General features: G+C 41.7%; 1 protein-coding gene across 1 annotated transcript in view; it reads right to left on the reverse strand.

Annotated features, from left to right (window-relative positions):
• The window catches only part of LOC126385408 (smoothelin-like protein 2), a 20,543-nt gene extending 1,761 nt beyond the window's left edge, over positions 1–18,782 (reverse strand). Inside the window, exons 1-13 of the mRNA XM_050037108.1 lie at positions 18,671–18,782; positions 17,678–18,531; positions 8,665–8,725; positions 8,430–8,579; positions 8,062–8,220; positions 7,817–7,960; positions 5,493–5,633; positions 5,241–5,387; positions 5,016–5,078; positions 3,783–3,840; positions 3,507–3,632; positions 3,301–3,415; positions 1,538–1,689 (exon numbers count right to left, since the gene is read on the reverse strand). Coding sequence (XP_049893065.1) covers positions 1,538–1,689; positions 3,301–3,415; positions 3,507–3,632; positions 3,783–3,840; positions 5,016–5,078; positions 5,241–5,387; positions 5,493–5,633; positions 7,817–7,960; positions 8,062–8,220; positions 8,430–8,579; positions 8,665–8,725; positions 17,678–18,178 — 1,817 coding nt within the window. The 5' untranslated portion in view covers positions 18,179–18,531; positions 18,671–18,782. The remainder of the gene's footprint in view (positions 1–1,537; positions 1,690–3,300; positions 3,416–3,506; positions 3,633–3,782; positions 3,841–5,015; positions 5,079–5,240; positions 5,388–5,492; positions 5,634–7,816; positions 7,961–8,061; positions 8,221–8,429; positions 8,580–8,664; positions 8,726–17,677; positions 18,532–18,670) is intronic.
• Between the last annotated feature and the right edge of the window lie 4,031 nt (positions 18,783–22,813).

Below are 22,813 nucleotides of genomic sequence, written 5' to 3' on the forward strand. Positions count from 1 at the left end.
TTGGAAGTACTTTTAAAGTAATTGAGTTACTTTACTCAGGGAGTAACGTTGGAAGTACTTTTAAATTAATTGAGTTACTTTACTCAGGGAGTAACGCAGTAACGTAACTGGTTACTTTTTTAGAAAGTAAGGCAGTAACGTACTTTGATTACTTTTAAAGTAACCCTTACCCAACACTGGTAGGGGTGGGGGGAGGAAATCAATACAGCATAGTATCGCAATATTTTGCGTGGCGATATTGTATCAATACAGGGACGCCAAGTGACGATCTTATATTATTATATGCATAATTAATTTAGGCAAATACACATTTTAATACAACTTTTGGTGCTAGAATAATAAAATCAATTGCTTTTTCTGACCACTAGATGGTGCTGATGTTTTTTGTTCCTGGTGAGGTCAGCAGAGGTCTCAGTCAGTAGCATTTGGCAGGAAGTTCATCAAAACAAAGATGACCAGAGAAAGAAATTAGAAATGTGCTGTCTGCGTTTAAATCAAAAGTCTGGACTTATATTGGGTTTTTTTAACACAGAGGGAAAGGAGGACTTGGATATGGCACATGAGATTCACAGGCAGTGTCATATGAGAATAAAATACTCTGGGAATGCTACAAACATGAGGGCTCACCTCACACGCCACTATCCAGAGATAGTGTTAGCCGCTGATGGCCAAGCTAACACTAAACCTGCCCCACTGAAAAATCAACCAACACAGGACACACTTAGCTCGACAAAACTACCATCCAACTGTGAGAGAGCGAAGAAAATAACACAGTCCATCACCCACTACATGATGTTGAAAACAAAGGCGACACAGCCGTACACAAGCTCTACAGAGAAGTGAAGCATAAAGCTGAGGAATCTTTGAGTTCAGCAGGAAGGGTGGCGTTAACCTGTGACGCCTGGACTTCAAGGTAAGTGGATTCATATGTGACTATAACAGCACATAATCTCACAGAGGTTTGGTGACCACTGTCTCACATTCTCCAAGCTAGAGCAGGGCACCAAAGTCACAGCGGAGCAAACACTGCAGACCTCCTGCAAAATGCAGCACAAGAATGTCAGTGTGTCAGGTGTATGCAGCATTTCTGACAGGTTTTATGACGGTGTTGGTCAGTCTGACTGCTCTGCATCACGTTTAGCTGCCATAAAAATGATTAAATGAACAGACTGAAAACTCTATCTTATGAAGTAAAACTGATGTTGATGGCTGACTGATTAACTTCCTGTCCACCATGGAACGAAGGCAAAATGCCCCCAAAATACTCAGCATTTATTCGCCGTTCAGCAAATATTAATCATGGTCTCACTTTAATATAAATTTTGGCGGTGCTGTTCTGTGCTACAAAGTTCTGCACCTGTGTGATTCAGTGCTGAGTGTCAGTACACTCGCTGAGAGACTGCCACTTCTCTTAACTGTGCCACCCTTTAAAAATAGGTTCAAGTACCTCTAATTTAGTACGAGTGTACTTCAGTGTAATCAAAGCACGCTCACTCACTCACAGTCTCCTTCACTCAGTCATTACTCTCCAGCTTACTCTGCGGTGGTGAAGGCCAGCTGGAGGTTGTGTTTGCGGTTCGCAGGGTCCAGCGTGTTGTAATCGAAGTCCAGGGGGAAGAAAGAGTGGACCAGAGCACAGAAAGCCATCCCATCACTCCAGCTGGACGAGAAGTTCTGGATATCTATGTTCTGAGAGACAGACGATAACGGCACCGCTTAAGATCTTACATTTATTTTCATTCATTTATTGAGATGCTATTATTTTTGCATATGTTGAAAAAACTTGAAAATTAGCAGTTCAGCGTGAGATAAGAAGGAACAGGGTGGGGTATTGTTTAAAAAATGATGATAGCAGTACCTTTAAAGTGATGCCAATACCAACAGAGTACTTCATTTGATACCTCTCATGTGAATGGAAGCATTCAGTTGCATAAAATGCCACCAGATGCCACAGGTGCGTAGAGTCTGGTAGCATTTTATGGTAATGTTGAATACTTTGGTGGCATCTCAGCACACTAAACTGCCAACTCTTTAAAATACACCGTGTTTGACTTCACCATACCACAGACTATGTGGGCTGAAGCTGCTGTGAGTCAATCACACGTCACGTGAAATCACAAAATGCTTGTGTTGATAGACTGCGAGCAAAACCATAGTAATGTTTTTCTCAATGTAGGAACAGGAAGGATTGAATGCAGGTATTGTTTGACTGGAGAAGTTTCAATGCTACTTGATACGGGGTTATTTTGGCTGATACCTTAAAGGTATGGAGCACGAATACTCAGCTCTAAGAGGGAAGCATCTTAAAGCTAATTCGTCTTTTTGGTCCTTTGCTTTTATTTTGACAAGTCTGTTCTTGTCATTGTCTCCGTTGTCATGGATGAAGATGTTCAAATTTCCATTTGCTGATGAGGATCATGAGATTTGTTCAGAAGCTCCAGAACACCAAGTAGAGCCTGATGATTTCAAAGTCAAGAAAGAACTTTGAACCACTGAACTTAAGTAAATCCAAAGTTATAGTTTTTGGTAATCGTGTCACCAACTCAAACAGCAAACTTGTGATAAAGTTGAAATTGAAAGTGTATCGGAAATTAAATTTCTTGGCATCTTAATAGATAATAAACTTCATTGGAAGCCCAAAATAAATTAGATCAAAGCCAAAATTTTAAAGTCAACTGCAATATTATATAAAGTCTTCTGAATCAACCCTCATTATACACCTGATACTGTTGGTTTATTCTGCCATACATTAGTTATTGTGTGGAAGTGTGGGATGATACATATAAAACATTTACAAATCTAATTTTCATACTTCAAAAGAGAGCCATTTTGTAGATTAATACATGATGTTCTTATTTCTATTTGCAGACCAAAATAAATTCTGTGAGGTCCATAAAGTTCTCAGATATTTTTAACATTTTTTTAAATGTTCAAGTCTACGACAACTGGGCATCCCATCTGCCAAGGAAGATCATGTGAGGTGATCAAAGGCTCTAAAATGGCCCCTAAATGGAGCTCAGCTGTTTCTCAACAACGAATCAGAAACAGTTTTGTTGCCAAGTATATTTGCACATAAAAGGTGTTTTAATGACCAATACAGTGCAAATGTCAAGAAACATGTAGGGTATAAAAAATGACAAAAGAGAATATAACAGATATGGGAAATATGTAAAAATATATCTGTTTTGAAAGTGGAAGAGTTGTACAGTTGTGTGCAGGAATGTGCACAGTATTGATGTGCAAACGTTAGGTGCAAAGAATACATGTATGATGGGGACACGTGCATTAGTGTACACGTACCTTATAGCCAATGGTTTTTGAGCGGCACCACTCCAGGAGAATCTGTTTGATACCGCTGGCACTGGACACTCCAAAACTCTGAGAGCGCTTCAGTTTAGGTTTGGAATCCTTTGGTCTGTTCAACAGAGACATAAATCACTGTATGATAACATGTTGTCGATGGATATGGACTAGGACGAAATGTAAAATGTATGTTATAGGTTTACTTTATAGGCTCAGAGTGCATCCTCTCAAAGAGGGCCCGCTTGGCCTGTGCCCCGCTGGGGCGTGGAAGCGTTTGTGATTTCATCACATCCTGCTTGAACTCAACTCCACCTGTCTTGTTCCCTTTCCTGTGGAGAAGCAGTGGACAGCTGACACAAATACATTTAGAGTGAGGCTGATGAGAGGCTGTAGATGCACAAAACACCACATCAATCTAACAACAGTCAACAGTAAGTTGACTTCATTATTATAAAACACAACTCACGGTCATGACTTACTTATCCAGATTAGGTGAGAAACCAGATTTTATGATGGATTTGGAGGGAAGTAATTTTTCTGCAAGAGAAATGACATAAGGTGGGTTAAAAAGAGAGAAGCACAAACAGTATAATAAACTAGAATTCATGCACCAGTCAAGTTGCAGTTACAGTTTACATCTATGTCTGTGAAAACATGAATGCTTCACACACATCTTCACCCCTGGCAGCACAGATCTATACAATCAGCACAGTTTCAAGGTGGACACCCAAGATTAGTGTCACCGATTCAGTATCTGACCAAATGTCTCCCCTTCTGTTCCTGAGATATGATGTTGAGTAATGGTCAGAGAAGTGTTTTATGCAGAAAATCATGATGTCATTTTATCCTGTTAGACATTTGTGTGACATTTTGTCATAATTAGTATAAGAATTCTTGAGTGACCACCAAGTTCCACCCATCGCTCTCCCCCTCTGCTGCTGAAACTCTCACCATGCCTTCATCACCTCCAGAATTGACGACTGTATCAGCATTCTTTATGGAACACCATCCAAAGTCCTACATGACCTCCAGTACATCCCGATCCTGCGATCACGTCACCCGTGTCCTCTGCTGGCTCCCTGTCCCACAACGCATCCAATTCAAAGTCCTTCTCCTCACTTACAAAGCCCTCCATAACCGGGCCCCCTCTGACCTCACTGACCTGCTCCACTGCCACACTTCTTCCAACCAACCATGCAACCTCCTGACTCCACCACTCAGGACCAAGCACCGAACCTGGGATGGCAGCGCCTTCTCCTCCCTCTGGAACTCTATCCCCAAACACATTCGAGACTGCACCGACCTCTCCCGATTCAAATCACTTGTCAAAATTAATGTGTGAATGATGCTGTGTGTATTTTACTGTATTCTCTTATGATTGTTTTTAACTAACGTAAAGTGTCTTTGAGTACTATGAGAAGTGCTCTATAAATAAAATGTATTATTATTAATTCTAATTAGTTCATTCTTGAGTCAAAGTGGACGTTTGTGCCAAATTTGAGGAAACTCTCAAGTCCTGCTTGAGATATTGCATTCACAAGCTAGAGACTGATGCAAGGTCACACTGACCTTGACCTTTGACCACTATAATCTTATCAGTTCATTCTTGAATGTTTGAATTTGAAGAAATGTGTGGAGGCATAAAAACAACAACATATGCACTGTATAAACTCACACATACTGTCATAAACAGGATTATGACTATATTTCACCTGCAGGCTGAGGAAAGCTCACACTTCTCTTCAGACTGGGACTGGGTGTCTTGAGAACTGGCACTGAATTGATGAGAGGAGATCAAAAAAAAAGAGTAGAGAAGGAGAATGAGAGAGAGAAAAAAAGAAAATGTAAAAATCCTTCAACATACGTAAACTGAAAACAGTGAACTACCCGCGACCTTTATATTAGAGACAGGTCCTTGTGTCGCTGGCTGAACTCACTTCGTTTAAAGGGATATTCCCCGGGTTTTACTGTAGGGTCCTGTGATGCTGAGATAATTGAGGACTGAGTTGTTACAGTTGATGAAGACTCTGTGTTGGGTTTGCTCATGGCAGAAAGTGGCAGGTATGGTTTGGGTTCAGTGACGTCTAAAGACAGGAAGCACATGAAACTCGTACATGAATTAATCTTTCACATTTGCTTTGATATTTTAAGATCAGAAAATCAAACCAGTACTGTAGTGTCACACTCACCACGTCTAAATGGATATTCGCCTCGCTTTGTCGTCGGGGATTCTGGGACTGAAGGATTCGGTGGAGACGCAGGACCCTGAGATCCAGAGCCTGACTGCTCCTGGGAAACCTGGGGCCTCTGCTCATGTGTTCCAGACGCACCTGCACAGGTGAAGATGGATTAGAATAATAATGAGAGAGAATCAGGAATAAATGGAGTGTAAAAAAGAAATTTACAATTTTTGTGGTTCAGCAGCTAAAGGCAAGTTAGATTTTAGACTTGTTAAAGGTAGGGTCTGGAGGATTTTCCAGTTGTTGTTTGTAAACACACATTCAAATTTGGCCCCTCCTATCAGGCTCAACTCTCCCGGGTGTACGGAGCCCGGAGGTACGGAAGAAGGCTTCACTTCAGAAGAGGAGAGGTTCAGGCACGGCACCTGCGCTCTCTCATTGGCTGGGGAAATCTCCACCCAGAAGCAGTCTGAGCTCACAAAAACATCAAAATACAGTTAAAGGGCAGGAGCTCTGCAAACAGAGTCACCACCACATATGAGTAGAAGCCCATAGGTGATGATTAAGCTGGATTTCATTTGTATATGTCTATATTTTGTTTTGTTTGAAAATCCTCCAGATCCTACCTTTAAGACTATTTAATGCCACTTGGACTGAAATGTCAGACAAATTGAAGATACCAAAAACATGAACTGACATAAATTTTAAAGTTTCTGTTTTGTAGCGAGGACGAGGATAGAGCACAGCTGGTGAATACCTGCTGTTTGTTGGCAAGTTTTCCTGACACTTTTGTGTTTCTCACTCTGCTTATGGGATTCTACTGCCCTGATGACCATCGTACTAAGTTTGAAAACATTTTTGCATGAAGTACGCTGAGCCTCGTATGCATTGCCTTTAACCGCTTTTAGCCATGCCGCAAAATTTTGGTTAAATAGCCATTTTGTTGAGTTTGCTCTTCCCTATGTTGTCTAAGGTACAGGGACAGCGAGCTAACAGACAGTGGATCCTCTGCTCTGAGCGTCCTGGCCAGAAACAAAATATGAGTGTTGTTGGTTTGGCTATTCTGACCTGTGTGACGTTAGTGCGAGAGACATTCTGTAAATTATTTAAAAACAAATAGATGTCACCAATTATTTTTAAATTTTACAACACAGCGTCAGAAAAAAAAAATCATAAAATCCTTTTTCTCACCTCGGGTAGTATGTATGTATGTCGTTTTTTGTCGAGCCGCAAGTGTCACGTAGATTTATATTACCAAAGGTTTATGACAAAATCACTTGACGACACAGACTCCTGTGTGCGCACGGCGAGAGAAGAGAGGGAGAGACGCTGTGCTGCTGCCAGAGGAGCCGCTGAATGAGTTCCCTCTGAGCGGTAAGTCACTAGAAGAGTCTGAGAAGTCTGGGGCTGTTCATAAAACATTCAGGACGCCACAGTTTATTCCACACTACTGAAGCTGCTCCTCTTTTTGGAACCACTGTGGAGTCAGTAATAATTTCACTCTCAGCCATGCTTGTTGTTGCCGTGGGTAACAGTAGGACATCAATATGTTAGCAAGTCAAAATATCGCAAGTATCACGATATGAATTTTTCATGTCGTATTAAAAATTAAACCAGTGTTATCGTGAATGATATCATATGACACACCTCTATTTCCCATGTCCTGATTTAAGATATTTAACACCAATGAAGCCTTATTTTTAAATTAATGAATTCAATGTCTTTTCAGACTTTTTAAGGATGGTTTTTCTGAAGGGAATATGTGTGTCCTTGCTGCTAAAAATTTGCAGTTGAAATATAAAACAGGTGAAATGCTGACGTGAAATGAGAAACATTTAAGGATACCTCTCTGAAGAAATTTTAAAATAAAAATATAATCCACAAAAATTCCTTTAAAGGATCAGAAAGTTTGTTCCGGCAGGTGGCTGTTAAGGGAGGGGGAAAAAACAAAGTATCGGGATAATATTGTATCATGGGTCCTCTGGCGATTCCCACCGCTTAGGTGCTGCTTAATTTTCAGCTCAAGTGTTTCCAAAATGGCGGCCAGGTAACAGACTTTCTCATCTGACAGCTAAACAGTGCACTAAAATATGTTTCTGACAACATCTGAGGCAAGAAATCGACAACGCAGCAACAGAATCTTGACAGTGCTTGGCAGTGATTGACATGATTGACAGCTGTGTTAGAGACTCCTTGACTTTGACTGATTGTTTTCGTTCACGTGATTGCAGCAAATCTGACAAAAAGTGATTTTTTCTAAAAGTTTCCAGCTGTAGCTTTAAATAAAAGCTCCATTAACTGCCCTCTTATAAAAGAATAATCCCCTGCGTCACCTGCTGGAGCGTCCACAGTAGACTGAACAGCTGCTTTAGGCACCGATGCTGGAGACTGGGCAGGTTTGTTGGCGACCGGACCCTCTGCACTGAGTTTGGTTGTCATGGCAGTGACAGGGAGGTGGGGCTGGGGTTCATCAGCGCCTGAAAAACAGAGAATCTGAATAGTTGAATTTTTAAGTAGTGAGTTTAGTGACACTGACAGAGCAAATTCAGACAGAAACAGAAAAGAATTTTCCTCTCACCACATCTAGCAGGAGACTCTGCTGGTTTGACTGGAGCTTCTTTTGTTGCTTTGGGCACTGACGCAGGACTCTGAGGGACAGCTGGAGCTTCGGAGCTTGGTTTCATCATTGCAGTGAGGGGTTGATGGGTCTTCGTCAGATGACCTGATTCTTCCTGGTCTGGAGGAAAAGAAGTTCAGCTGAATACTTTCATTCAATCAACCACAATCTCGAAGTACGCTGATCTTCTACCTGAGTAAAGATATTCTGTTACAAGTAAAAGTCCTGCATTTAAAATTTTACTTAGCAGGTCGTTACGATAAAGCCACCACAAACAAAAACATAATATGTGGTGTGAACATGTAAAACACGCACAGGAATCAACTGACCAGGCATTTTGGGCGTTTCAGTGGCCGACTGAAGAGAGTTGGTTAATCCAGAGGACTCTGTGCTTGGTTTGGTGATGGCGGTGAGAGGCCTGTGAGACTGGGGAACGGCGGCAGCAGCGTGGGCTGTATTAGAGTCCACTGCTGGGCCTTCTGAGGAGATGCAACCAAATATAACCAAAGTTTAGATCAGCTCCTCAGGTCTAGCAGAGTGACACTTCTCAGATGACCCACCTACCTTGGTTCCCGTTCTCTTGTGCAGCTGTGGCAACAGTTCTCTCTCCTTTTGCATCAGTGCCCTGTTCAGTGAAGAAAAGACAGACAAAACATGCGCTTCTGTTATTTATCTTTTTCAGGAATAAAACTAAGACATCCACAAACTGGTAGATCAGGCAACAACATGATCGACCCATGAAGAAGATCTCTGGGGTTGTGTCGGTATGTCGAGTGCCGAAACTCTCTCTTTCTCTGATGCGCTGTCTGTCGGAGCTAGATCAAATAAATGATTTATAATGGATATATTATCATCACATCTTTTTACCATTGCTTTCTCCTGAGATGTATTTTTAACTGATGGCTGTTTTACGGCATGTTTTGTTTCCATCTTTGCTGAGCAACAGGCCTGTCCCATATAGAGGCCTGTTTATTTCAGTGATTTAAGCAAATAATAACCCAGACTATTAATTGAAGTTATATATACGTATATATATATATATGGTAGAATATTGACATGCATGCACATACTGTCCAAAATTATCCAGTTCATTTATATCCATCCATCCATTTTTGTAACTGCTTATCCTCTTGAGGGTAGCGGGGGGGGGGGGGGGGGGGGGGGGGTGAGAGGCAGGGTACACCCTTACGAGACTATCACACAGAGACAGACAACCATTCACGCTCACATTCACATCTACAGGCAATCCGGCGTTATTAATTAACCTGCATGTGTTTGGACTGAGGGAGGAAGCTGGAGCACCTGGAGATGGCCGTGGCGCCACCACCCCAAGGATTGGACCCCCCACCCTGGGTTCAAACTAGGAATCCTCTTGCTGTGGGGTGACAATGCTAACCACTGCACCACCATACCGTCAATAGTATGCCAGTCTGAAAAGGTGTGTTTTCCAACAGGATTTGAAAATGGAAAGGGAGTCAATATTGCAAATGTCATGGGGTAGAGAGTTCCAGAGGCAGGGGGCAGAATGACTGAAGGCTCTAGAACCCATGGTGGTAAAGCAATCAGATGGTGATGTGCGCTGGACTGTGGAAGAAAATCTAACATAGATATGAAGGCGTTCCGACAGGTAAGAAGGGGCTTGATTATGAAGGGCCTTAAAGGTGAGAAGAAGAATCTTGAAACTGATGCGATATTTAACAGGACGCCAGTGAAGCTGATGGAGTGATACGATCTATATCAGTGGTTCCCAAATGTTCCAGCTACAAGGTCCAGATTTCTCCTTAGTCATTAGTTCGAGGTCCACACACAGTTTAATATGTTCAGAATTATATTTGCGTTGGGTCATGTCGTCGAGCTAGTTTGCTGTCTGTGTTAAGTAGCCGTCTGTTAGTCATCCAATCAACAGCAGGAAACGACACTTCAAAATAAAAGCTCTATGCCATAAATTCACTCTACTTCAAAATTTTTACAAACTTGACACATTCACGAGTCACTTGCAGTCCATTCAGAATGTAACCGCGACCCACTTTTGGACCCTGAGCCACCAGTTGGGAACCACTGATCTGTATATATCATATATATATATATATATATTTATATACATTTGTGACATACCTGTGTACATAGTGACTTGTCTATTGTTTATCTATATTTGTCCAGCCTTGTTGTCCTGTCCTTAGCTCTTCTGTCTATTTCTGTGTCAGTACATTGAGACCAATCAAACAAAATGGAGTCAAATTCCTATTATGTGTGTGTGTGTACACATACCTGGCTAATAAAGCTGATTCTGATGGAGGCTAATAATCCACCCAAAACTGGGTTATTAGTTTTAAAATAATATTAAAACATAATTAAAACTGAATGAAGGATGGTGCAAGGAGTCAGGTTTCCTTTGGATGCCATTACCTCAGGAAGGTAAATAAGTTATGTAAGACGTGCCACTGACTGTGGCTGAGTCTATTTATACATTTGTCTTAGCAACATCACTCATTGATTCGCTCAAACAAACAAAGATGGTTCTTTTGTCTGTCAGACTGCTGTGGAGCTAAAATTAATTTTAGCCCTTTATCCTCCATGGTAAATCAGTTTGTGTGTGTGTGTGTGTGTGTGTGTGTGTGTCTGCTCACTTCTCTAAAAGTGTGATCTTCAGCTGTTAACAGCTGAAAGCTTCTCCTTTAATGACAGCTGTGGCCAACAAACCCATGTTCCCACTGAGAGGCTATTTTAGATTTTGCAATCAGTCTCTTTGCGAGAGTTTCCGCTCCGCTCTTCTTACATCCCAATATAGCCCCAAATGGATGCTTTGGAAATCGGGGAGTTAGCGTGAGCAGTTCAAACAGCGCCTAAGTATATCAGCCCGAGGCCTGGCCTGTATGTGCCCCTTTCTCCAACCTCCCACCCCCTGCCTTTTGCTTTCCAGAGACTCGCAGTGCTCTGGCAGCCGCGCAATAAAGCCATCTCGGCCAGCACGTCAACTGGTCATCAGGAGGGAGATTAGCACCATGGTGATCTGCAGGCTCCACAACAGCTCCTGTAGGATATCACAGTCTGACTCTGTCTGACCCCATTAATCCTTTCAACCTCTGCCTGGGTTTACCTCCATACCACTGTGGCTCCTTCTAGAAACATACTGACAAACACACAAACCTTTTTTTTTTTTTTTTTTTTTTTGACGACTGTTGCAGCCACTATGAAATGACCTTTCTGCGTGCAAATTTATAATTTTCAAATCTAAAATTCCCCTGCGTGCAAATTTATAATTTTCAAATCTAAAATTCCCTGTAAATTAATTTCATGTCCAGCGATTGGTTGGGCAGCCACCCAATGTTGAGACATTTGAAACATCTGTCACCTCAGCAAACACCTTTTGGTGCCTCTAATAAATTTATTAACAATGGTTTCAATGATTTCTTCTATGTGAGAGATGTCGCTGCTGTTCCCCTAAACTCTGCAGAGTATTATATAACAGTAAGTTCCGACCAAGCAATTTGATTGGACAGGAGGCACTGATATACAGCATGACAGTGCTGGGACTTTTAACTCTGCCTGTATCACTTCGCTTTACAGCTGTTCTGAGCTATTAATTATGTTAACCATTAATTAGCCCACATTAAGGGTCATTGTAACAAACTTAGCACTGCAACAAGGAACTTACATTCATTCATTCATTTTCCTTACCACTTATCTTGTTGGGGGTTGTGGGTCACCAGACTATCACAGGGCTGACATATAGAGACAGACAACCATTCACACTCACATTCACACCTACGGCCGGTTTATAGTCACCAGTTAACCTGCATGTCTTTGGACTGTGGGAGGAAGCTGGAGCACCTGGAGGAAACCCACGCTGACACGGGGTGAACATGCAAACTCCACATAGAGGGGCCCCCCCACCTTCAAAACCAGGAACCCTCTTGCTGCCAACCAATTATTTAATGACCCTACATTAAGTGTTGTCGTAACAAACTCTGCACCGCAAGAAGGGACTTATGACAGAGCTAAATTAGGAATAGTTGGAAGAAAAGGATGAAGGGACAGAAAGAAGCCTGAATAATTCACTGTCAAATCTCCAGGTATGCTCATATGTCATCAGAAGACGACACAATGTACCCAGTCCAGTTGCAGAACTATTTGTGTTGGTGGAGCCAAATAAATCATGAAATAAACATACAATTCATAACCTGTTGCCACTTTTACTGTTGACAAATGGCATTTGGAGAATTGTTAAAAGCAATATCACACTGAGGTCCTGCTGTTTTACTGAATATCGACACGGCTGCGATTTGGTCGCAGGCAGGAGGCCACAGAAATGACCTTGAGTGTGGTATTGCTTAATTTTAGCTTCTTTCAGTTAATTGTTTTGGTTTTACAGCGCAAACTTTACAGTTTGATTCAGTTGCATGGCTCTGGGCATGGGGCCCAGAAAGACTTTATCTTTGAGACTTACATTGTGAATCAGAAGATACTTTTTTTTTTAGCATCACCACTGCCACAAAAGACTTGTTTCACTATTGGGATTTGATCCATTTAGTCTGATACCATTTTGAAAGTCTAGAACAGCCACAAAATAAAATAAATGTATCTCCATTTAAGCCAGCGAAAGTCAGCTGCTCAGCTGCACTGGGCCGTGCTCGGCCACCATAAGTTTCTAGTACACTTGCTCTTTTGGCCCCACAATGTGAAAGATCCATGAAATTCCATACCGTGGATATTGAGCTTTTTTGGCTTCATGTGCCACTGAGCAAATTTTGTAGGAATAAAGAGGAGCCCGCCTCTAACGCTGTATCCAGTTCTCTTCATATATCCATTCTCGAAATCCACTGCCCACTACCTATATCCAGCACCAAATGGCAGACACTGACAAAGTTAGCCACAAACTGGTGAACAAAGTGGAGCATTCAGCAGCTAAAAAGCCAGAAATTCCCCTCAGGAGTTGATGGAGACAAAAACAAAGCTGAAACAAGAGTGTATTTCTGACTTTGGACACAAATAAAACTCCAAATAAACCCTAATGTTGCTTAGTACCTGCTGGAATTATGTAACTCTGATAACACATTTGTGGTACCAACTTTATCTGGTCAAACAGAGTCGGGCTGAAGCTGTTATAAGAGGTTTTCTGGAGCGAGCAGCGAGTGGTCATTGGTGGTACTATAGAACATCTTCAGGCACTTGGCACTGGCTTCAGCTTGGTGGCAACATGAAATGAGTCCAAATAAAGATAACAGTTCACATTTTGAGGTCGAGTCTGATATTCGTGGCACATGTGTGCATGGTTGAAAAGTAACAGAAGCAGTTTCAGAATGAAAAAAATGAAAAAGGAGAGCTTGAGGGAGAAGTTCCCGTCTTGCGCAGTTTTTTGTCAGATTGTCAGCTTCATAAAGTTATAAAAATTGTTGGACGCAGCATCTTCCTGACCTCAACAGATTTTAAAAATGCTGAGGGAAAATTGTGTTGCATTTGAAAATGATGGGGCAAAGTGTTAAGTGATGAATCAGAGAGCTATCTTGGTACTGTGGGGGGGGGGCTGTGGTACGTCAGAGTTGGGGGCTGACGGGTTGGAGAAGACCCGGTGATTTCAGTGGAGGGGAATGTTGGCAGGGTGTGTGTTTCGACAGGACAGCTGGTTGTCCCTCTCAGGGTGTGGGCTGCAGGGGGTATTATTGACAGGGACGTAGACGCAATTCAACTTTCCGTTCGGAGATTTGAGACATGGCTTGGCTGGGAGGCAAGATTCCTGAGCGATTAGAGGATATAAATGTATTAATATACCTGTCTTCAGAGTGTGCTTACGAGTTACGTCATAAAAATACAACACAATGTGTATGGCAGCCTCTGTTAGAGGCATGTAGTGTTGACTACTTCTTTTGATAGTCAGGTAGTCCACTACTCTCTACCTGTGGATCTGAGTACACCTCCAAAACTTTACGGACTAAGCAGATATGGCTTGAAAGACCTGCAGCTCTGTCCAAATCACAGACCCCAAAATACATGTGCCCTTTGGAGGACTTGCTGTTATAAAAGCAAGTCATGAGCAGAAGAGTTGGGGGGGGGTTGTAAGTGTGTAAGCATTGGACATTCATTTGGACCAGTGTAAAGATATAACTCATGTAGTAATTTAAATATTCAAGGCCGATAATGCCAGATATTATTATTATTGGTCTGCGATTGAAAATAATGATTTGAGAATATCTAGTAATACTGATGGCAGGTGATGCTGAGCCCATACAGCAGTGCTGTTACAGCTGCTCCCCGGATAAGTGTGTGAGGCTGGTGTCAGAGGTTAAATCTATAATGGTCTCAAATGGAGACCAGGAAAGCTCAGTTCATAAGCACATCTGACATTTTAGAGATTTAATCATTATTTTATTGAATTTTTCAGGGATCATATAAATGAATACAGGGAAGGACCGGATATAAGCAAGATACCATTGATGTGGCGGCATCTCCCTATCATGGATGTTTTAGGGGAACTGAATACACCATTAAACACGGGCCCCGTTCATTCCTATGAAAGTTGCTCAGTGGCGCATGAAGCCAAAATGGTTCAACTGCGACCCTTAAAATTACCTAGATGATCCTGGGATTATTGACCCTACCTCCGAACTGTATGGCCCATAGAGCAAGTACACTAAAGACTTACGGAGGCCAAGCGTGGCTGAGGGTAGCTAACTTCCAGTTTAGCGCTCTGCTAACTTGAATGGGGATAAAATCAATTAATCTTGTGGCTCTTCTAGAGCAGTGGTTCCCAACTGGCCCAGCCCCGGGGGCCTCGTTTCTCCTCAGTCATTAGTTCAAGGGCCAAATGGTTAAATACATTCAGCATCACACCTGAGTTTGGCCATGTCGGCGAGCTACTTTGCTGTCTCTGTCAAGTAGCAACCTGTTATTTACTGACTCTACAGCGAGAAACAACACTTCAAAATAAAAGCTCTGTGATGGAAATTCTCTGTACTTCAAAATAAAGTGTTTTTTTACAAACTCGACACGTTTGTGAGTAAATTGCAGCCCACTCAGAATCAACCCGCGACCCACTTTTGGACAGGGACCCACCAGTTGAGAACCAGTGGTCTAGACTTTCCAACTGATGGTGAAACGGGTCGTTTTGCGGGGCTGTGATCTTTCTATCTACATATGGAGCGGATCCTCTTCCACGGAGTCCACCGTGTTATTTCTATAGAAGCCCAGAGTGGCCAAACCAAACACTGGCTCTAGATAGAGCCATTTGCATTTTCGTATCTGCCATTGTAGTTCTCCTACACACTTGGCAGAGGGGAGAAGTTTTAGTTGGTTGCACTAGACTTTTGATTGGTGACTTTTAGCTGAATACATCCGTTGTTGGTCGTAGTAACTTACATAAATGGTTGGCATAGATGAGGTGACGAAACACAACGATTAGTCTTAGTCTCAGGTGATTACACGCTAATGAAAACATAGCTATGAATATTATTTCCTCTATTGTCAATATATTCCCCTAAATCCTGAACACTGGACCTTTAACACGATCTTCAAACTGAAACACCTGCAGCTATGTTTAGTATAAGTGAGTTCTTTTTTTAACCTTGGAAAACCTCACTGTTATTTGGCAGACAGTCAATAATCTCTACATTTAATGCTAATTAGCTGAGTTGATTTGGAAAATACTGGCGGTGCCGCAAGACGGCGGAGGACACAAAGCAGTCACTGGATTTTTGTATACATGCATGCTCTTTGGGTCGAAAATTTAAAGTGGTTTCTGGTTCTATGATGCAATGATCTACTGTGATGTTTGGAAGGATGGTAGTGTATTCGGCACTGTTTGAACATTGAACACAGGCACAGCTTTGTGGACTGTACGTTTTGCTATGCTAAATTAACTTGGGAGAGGAGGTTGGACAGAGTCAGGTACTGTAAAAGAGCTATTGAGGTTCCTTGGCATGGTAGGGTGCTGTAGTAGAGTTACAATGAGGTTGTTTACAGTCAGACATTAGCACAGCGTGAAAAACACAACCACATCATCAAGGGTTGTTTGGCATAAAAGTTTAGGCAGATTCAAATTTTTCCACAATGCAATGTGGAATCATCTGGCAACTCACTGGTTTATAAAATACGTCGAAGCACACTTCTGTGTAAGGACCCTGACACACCAAGTTGACAGTCAGTGAGCACTGTTGGCACTAGGTGGCCCTTGTCAGCTTTTTATCGGCTGACTCAGGAAGTTATATCGGCAGCAGAGATGGCAGTGCCTGTCAATGAATGAAATGTGTGTGTTCAGGTGCAACTATTTGGCCGCGACAGAAGCGACACGAGGCGACCCAACAGTTGGCCTTTTGTCACTACTATTTCTTTGATGTCGGTTTGGTGAGTCTGGGCCTTCAAGTGATCGCTGTATTTCAACTGTTTATCTTACGAAAACAAAATGATTGTCAGCGTAAGAACTTTCCAGACTTGTAAAAGTCTGCCTCATAATAACACAAACCACTGTGCAATGTTTGGGTGTCTAAGAAGCTGTCAAACTCATGAGCCTGGACTTCTTGGAGAGTTATGCTTTAAGCCCCGTTTCCATCGAGCAGTACAGCACGGTACAGTTAAGTTTGGTACGCATTTTCTCCTGTTTCCATGAAAAGTTGTGGATGGTACCAATGGAGCCATTCTGCACCATCCCCATTTTGGTCACCCCTCTGTTGGGGTACCAAGCACAAAGATCCAGTAGTAAAAGGTGGACGGCATATATCCAAATCCTCACTCGGAGAAAAAAAAAAAAGCGTTGTGGATTGCGTTCCTGTGGGCTCAGGTTGGCTGCACTTGCCTGATAACGACTAAATGCACAAAGCTGCTATTTTTAAATATCCCATGGAGAGAGACTCTCACTGCAGCCTGTTCTAGTTTACTCTGAAAATGTTGGCATGCAGCCTCGTTCTGTGGACGATAAACGAGGTGCAGACTTCCATCTGTGTCACCGGTGATGAGTAAATACAGCGAGTGCTGGATGGAGCAGTGAGTGACAACAACCCGCCCACATTTAAGAGGACTATTTGTGGGGAGGAATGCTAGGGTCTAGGTACCATGTCTGAAGGGTACATACTGAAAGTGTTTGGTGGAAACAAGGCTTTAGTGTCTCACCTTTACCTGAAGCAACATGCTTCCACCAGCCTTTGACATTTTTTTCACACAGAGCTGTTTGCAGTATAGTTACCATGTAGCAAGTTAAGATAAAATCAGGAACCAAGTCATTAATAAATAGCTAACAAGCCATTTCTGAACAACTCTGAATCAAAGAGAACACAGCAGATAATGAAAAGCTATCTAGAACTGACCTTCATTTGTGCCTCTTTAAGTAAAGTGGTGCATCATCATCAAGTTGTTATGATGCATTTTACTATGCGTATTTAATTATTTATTCAGTCGAGCACCCTCTTATCCAAGTGATGAGCTGGTCGACGGAAGTCAGCCTTATAACTGTGACCAGGTGCATCATTTTTTGGTGACCAGGCCCATTTACAACATCCTAAACCTCTCGTTCACCCATCCGTGCATGAATTGTACTTCTTATATTACAGAGATATCTTATGATATGTAGAAAGATAGAATGAGTACTCACATTTATTTCAGCATGTCTCTTTACTCTCCATGGAGGAAGGGCTGAGTTGTTGCTTGAAGCAGCAGCAGGATGGCTTGATCCTCCACTTGACCCTGATGATTCAGTGAAAGTGGACTGACTTGACTGGCTCATCTCTGATCTTCCAGAGTTCACCAGACCTCCCTGGTCTTCCGCTTGTCCGTTCACGACACTACCCTCCACATTCTTCCCCTTCACTTCAGCAGGACTCCTCTCGATCTTGACCCCGGCGAGACCCTCCACCAGGTGGCTGAGGGCCTCCAGCTTCGTCCTGAGCTGCAGGTTCTCCTCCTGCAGCCTGGTTACCGCGTCGGCCAAGGGTCCGTTGGAAACACACAGCTCCTCGATCCTATGCTCTATGCGCTGTTTGAAAGCACTCACATCCACATGTACCTCCCTCACGGCAGCTTGCAAGGTGGCCCTGAACTGAACCAGAGCCTCGCTTACCATTGCCTCCTGAACACACTCTGTGGCTCCCTCCATGGCTTCTTCCGTGGCCCTCACCACCCCTGAGATTCAAGTCAGATGAGTAATGGGGTGGTCGGTACAGGGTTCAGACACCAAACCTTCAATCTTTCTGTCTCTTTTCAGTTTGTTCTCAGATTCTTGTCCTTAAAATCAAACGAAGGGTTTGAGTTATTGACCAAAAATTTTGTAATGTCTACTAATTCCTTCCTTCAACGATGTTCCATGCCTTTTCAGCAAAGTTGAAGATGCAAAAGGCTTTTAAAGGATGACTTGTCTCGGGGAAGATCCCTTGGCGGCAACTTAAAGCCCCATCAAGATCCATGGAGGACTTCTCTCAATGTGCGTATTCTCTTACGCTCTCCTCTCATCTGGTCAAAGCAAGAGCAGTTGTTATTTATAAGTGGTGGAAAACTCATGCACAATGTCATCTTGGGAAAAGAGATTACGTACTGCACAGGCAGATCGTGTTCTCAGTGCATGCAGGAGCTGAGGAATGATCGAACTAACCTTTCGGAGGGATCCGGTTGAAGTGGCAGATGATTGGCGGTGCATCTACTGTGTGTTTCCTAGATGCTTACCCCTGCTGTCCTTACCCCAGTGTGTTGTCTGAGCTATCTGCGTCTCCTAAGCTTGGGAGCAACAGGTTAGACTCTGTATTTTGGGACAGAAAGGGGGCGGGAAAAGATCGAATGGGAGGGAGGGGCCTGGATTTTTCAAATGTTTTTGTCTGTCGCTGCTGGTAAAACTGCAGTATTAGACAGCGTGACAGCCGATTCCTGGGGGTCAATTTCAAGATGTTTTATCACCAATTTTATTCTGAAAGGGACTCAGATAACAAGGGAGAAAAAACATTTCATTTACTCTAAAAATTCCCTCCAGTTTCTAGATTAAAACACATAAAGGTTATAATTCTTTTTTATAATTTTCTTGAGCTCCACCTTCAAACGGTTCCATAGTTTCTCTCCACAGATAGAAATACAAAAACTTTTTCTTGTCGTACGCACAGACAGAGTCTTGAAATTTAATTTTCCATTTAAGTTATAACCCCCTTGGCTTTCAATTAATAATTTTTGAATATTTCCTGGCAGTCAATTGTTTTTTGCTTTAAATATCATTGCGCTGTCTGTAATTCCACAAGATCTTTAAATTTTAAGAGTTTTAACTGTAAGACTGTCCCCATGAATGATCCTGATTGCTTTCTTTTGCAAAATAAGTAACACTGATATATTTAAGCTTATATCAACTGAAAATCCCTTAGATTTACGGTGTTCTTTGCCATTACTTAAAACCTAATATTAAGCAAATGAAGAAAAGATTTCCATCACTCTGATAACATGTCATATTTGAAGAAAACTAATGAATATGTGAGTAATTAGCAAAAACCTAACGCTAGCAATAACCCCTGTAATATGAGAACCAGGGAGTCAGAATATTAAAATATGCATTTCTTTATATATGTATTGACAAATCGGCAAATGTGTCCCTTAATTTATTTGCAGCACTTTTTCTCTTTCAATTGCAACATGTCTTCAGCTTCCTGGTTTTTCTCCATTTTGCTATACGTTGCAGTGTTGACCTCTTAGTTACCGTGCAACCAAATACCTAAAAATAGGTATTTTCCCACAATGACACACTCCTTTCTTTTGGTTTCTTTTTATGTTGCATGCAGATCTATAAAAAAAGGAATGAATGTATAAATTAGTAACATACATACAGTAAATACAAAAGAGGACCTTAAACTTTACGCAATCATCATCGGCCACTTGTAAAAGAGGGATATTTATACTGTATCTTGTGTTAGAAGCTGATAAAGAAGAGTTTACGTTAATGCCAGAAGTCTAAATCCACGTTTGTCAAGGTGCAGATCGCTGTACGAGTCAGTCATCTCTGCGTTTCCAGCAGCTTTTTAGTCACTAAAATGTGGGTGTTTTTTAGCGACCCGTCACTGTGTTTCAAGCAGGGATAATGTCACAAAAAGTGGTAATTTTCTACTGAGTCACTGCTGTATATTTACTGCCAGAATAGTTCCACATAAGCAATTGTTTTTTACAGAGCCATCACTGCATTTTTTGCTGGGATAGTTCCATGAAAAGTGGTTATTTTTTACCCAAGACAAGGCTGTGTTTCCAGCCGGGATTTTGCCACCCATGCAAACATGCAAACATAAAGAAAAGTTTCAACGTATCTGCAACATAATAACGTACAACTGTAACTTATCTGTCGTTTGCAGAAATGTACAAAGCCAACCTTCATTCTGGTGATTGGTTTGACATATACAATCATACATAACTTCAAATAAGAAAGCTATGGTAATCATTTCTAGGCTGCTATTTAAATGTTACACTTACAGAAATGTGATTTGAAAAATCATGGTGTGGTTTATTCTACCTACAGATTTGAACATTGTTCTTCTATTTATACCTGGTATGAGAGTGTCTGATTTATCAGAGAGGCAGGATGACATGCACTCCAGCAGCTGAGCAGCTCAGCCTCAGCTTGAGCCAGCAGCGCCTCTCGGTGGCCATAACTTCACATTACAGCTGAAAGAAGCACTGAAGGCACCATGACAAGGCACAGACAGTGTACACACTAGATAAAAAAAGAGGCAATGCAAAGCATGTGAGAAGAAAATGTAGATATTTTTTATTTACAGCACACAGAGGTTATGACAGTGGCTTCCTGCTCTGTAAGTTTCACATTGTTTTCACACTGCCATCTGATATTAAAATATAACCGCTTTAAAGGTCCAGTGTGCAGGATTTAGGGGATATGAGAAATGGAATATAATATTCATAACTATGTTTTCATTAGTGTATAAGTCACCTTAAAACTTTTCCATGACTTTTCAAGGATCTAAAGTCATTATTTTCTTTCTTGCCCCACTTATCTGGCATTTTTCAAACAAATCAATTTCAAACTCTATTCAAACATAATGCAGCCAGTTGGTACATAAAGCAAGAAAATGTAAAAACATGTATTATAATAAACAAAATATTACACATCAATGCATATTAGAACTAGGGGTGTACCATATCACCTCATTCATGATAATAATATATGAAAAATTCATATTGTGATACTTGCAATATTTCGTCTCATTGACATATTGACGTCATACTGTTACCTACGGCAACAAGAAGCATGGCTGAAAGTGAAATTAATACCGACTCCACGGTGGTTCCAAAAAGAGGAGCAGCTTCAGTAGGGTGGAATAAACTGTGGTGTCCTGAATGTTTTATGAACAGCCCCGGACTTCTCAGACTCTTTTAGTGACTTACCGCTCAGAGGGAACTCATTCAGTGTCTCCTCTGGCAGCAGCACAGCGTCTCTCCCTCTCCTCTCTTGCTGTGCGCACACAGGAGTCGGTGTCGTCAAGTGATTTTGTCATAAACCTTTGGTAATGTAAACCTACGTGACTCTCAACTCCATATATGTGAATGTGTGATAGTTGTGGTATCATAACAGCCTGTCACAGGTTACAGCGTGATGATTAGAGGAGAAATGGCAGAGCATAAAGGTCCAGGTGGGAAAAAAACAACTCAATCATTTAGGATTTTACTAAAAGAAGTAACTCACCTGTTGATTTATATATATATAGATCCCAGGGGACAATTTACATTTTTAAATTCTAAATATTGTGATATTATTTTAGGGCCATATCACCCACCCCTAATTAGAACTGCATAAAGTTGTCAGCTACAGAAAATATATTTGCTGTTATGTTGCATTACATGGAAGTTTATCCCTGAAAGATAACTGTAACATTTTAATTACACACAGCAAAATTCAAGGACTTTTCAAAGGTATTCCGGGAACCCTTAAAGTCCGCCATATTGTTTCTACAGTAGCCAAGCAAGGACAAACACTAGCTCTAGATGGGGTCCTTCGTAGTTCTCCTACATGCTTGGCACAAGGGAGAAGTTTCAGTTGGTTGCAATCTGCAACTTCACCACTAGATGCCACTAAATCCTACACACTAGAACTTTAGTTTACAGTTTCTAGCAGCTCTTATGCAGCCTCTGTGTCAAAAGAAGTCAGGGCCCCAGGAAAGCTGCTCAGGCTTGATGCCAATTTTCCCCAGTGGTGACTTGTGGTATTGCAGCGGCAAAAAGTATTTCCCCCATAGACCACCATTATAAAAGAGACGTCAGTAAAACTGTTGTTGACAGGATATCTTGAACTGCAGACAAGGTCAACTATGAATCTTTTTATTGTGAATTTTTGAGCCTTGGAGGATTTATATTTGTAAACTTTGCTCAAGCCACAAAAAGCGATTTGAAAATGCATGCTCTCATCGCAACTTAAAGTCTATGAGTCAAACGAGAACTCACGGGTGGGGCCATCGGTAGAAACACTACTGTGCATAATTCAATGGGCGTATGCACCAGGTGAGCAACTCCACTGGAATGAACAGGCGCCATCTTGGGATCTGGTATCTAGTTGTTATTGAAATCTATGAATAAAATGTATAAGTGACATGCTACTTATTGGAGTAAAACAAAACAAATGACTCCCTCTGCCAACATGAAAATGGGCTAACATGACCACACAGTGTCGGGGTGAATAAAAGTGCAACGAGAATATTGAATGGGATAAAGAAATACTGAACATTTGAAGCAAGTTTTCAGGGGCTTTACAATAAAAAATAAA

This window comes from Epinephelus moara, chromosome 3 (assembly GCF_006386435.1).
Source record: "Epinephelus moara isolate mb chromosome 3, YSFRI_EMoa_1.0, whole genome shotgun sequence".
Lineage (NCBI taxonomy): Eukaryota > Metazoa > Chordata > Actinopteri > Perciformes > Serranidae > Epinephelus > Epinephelus moara.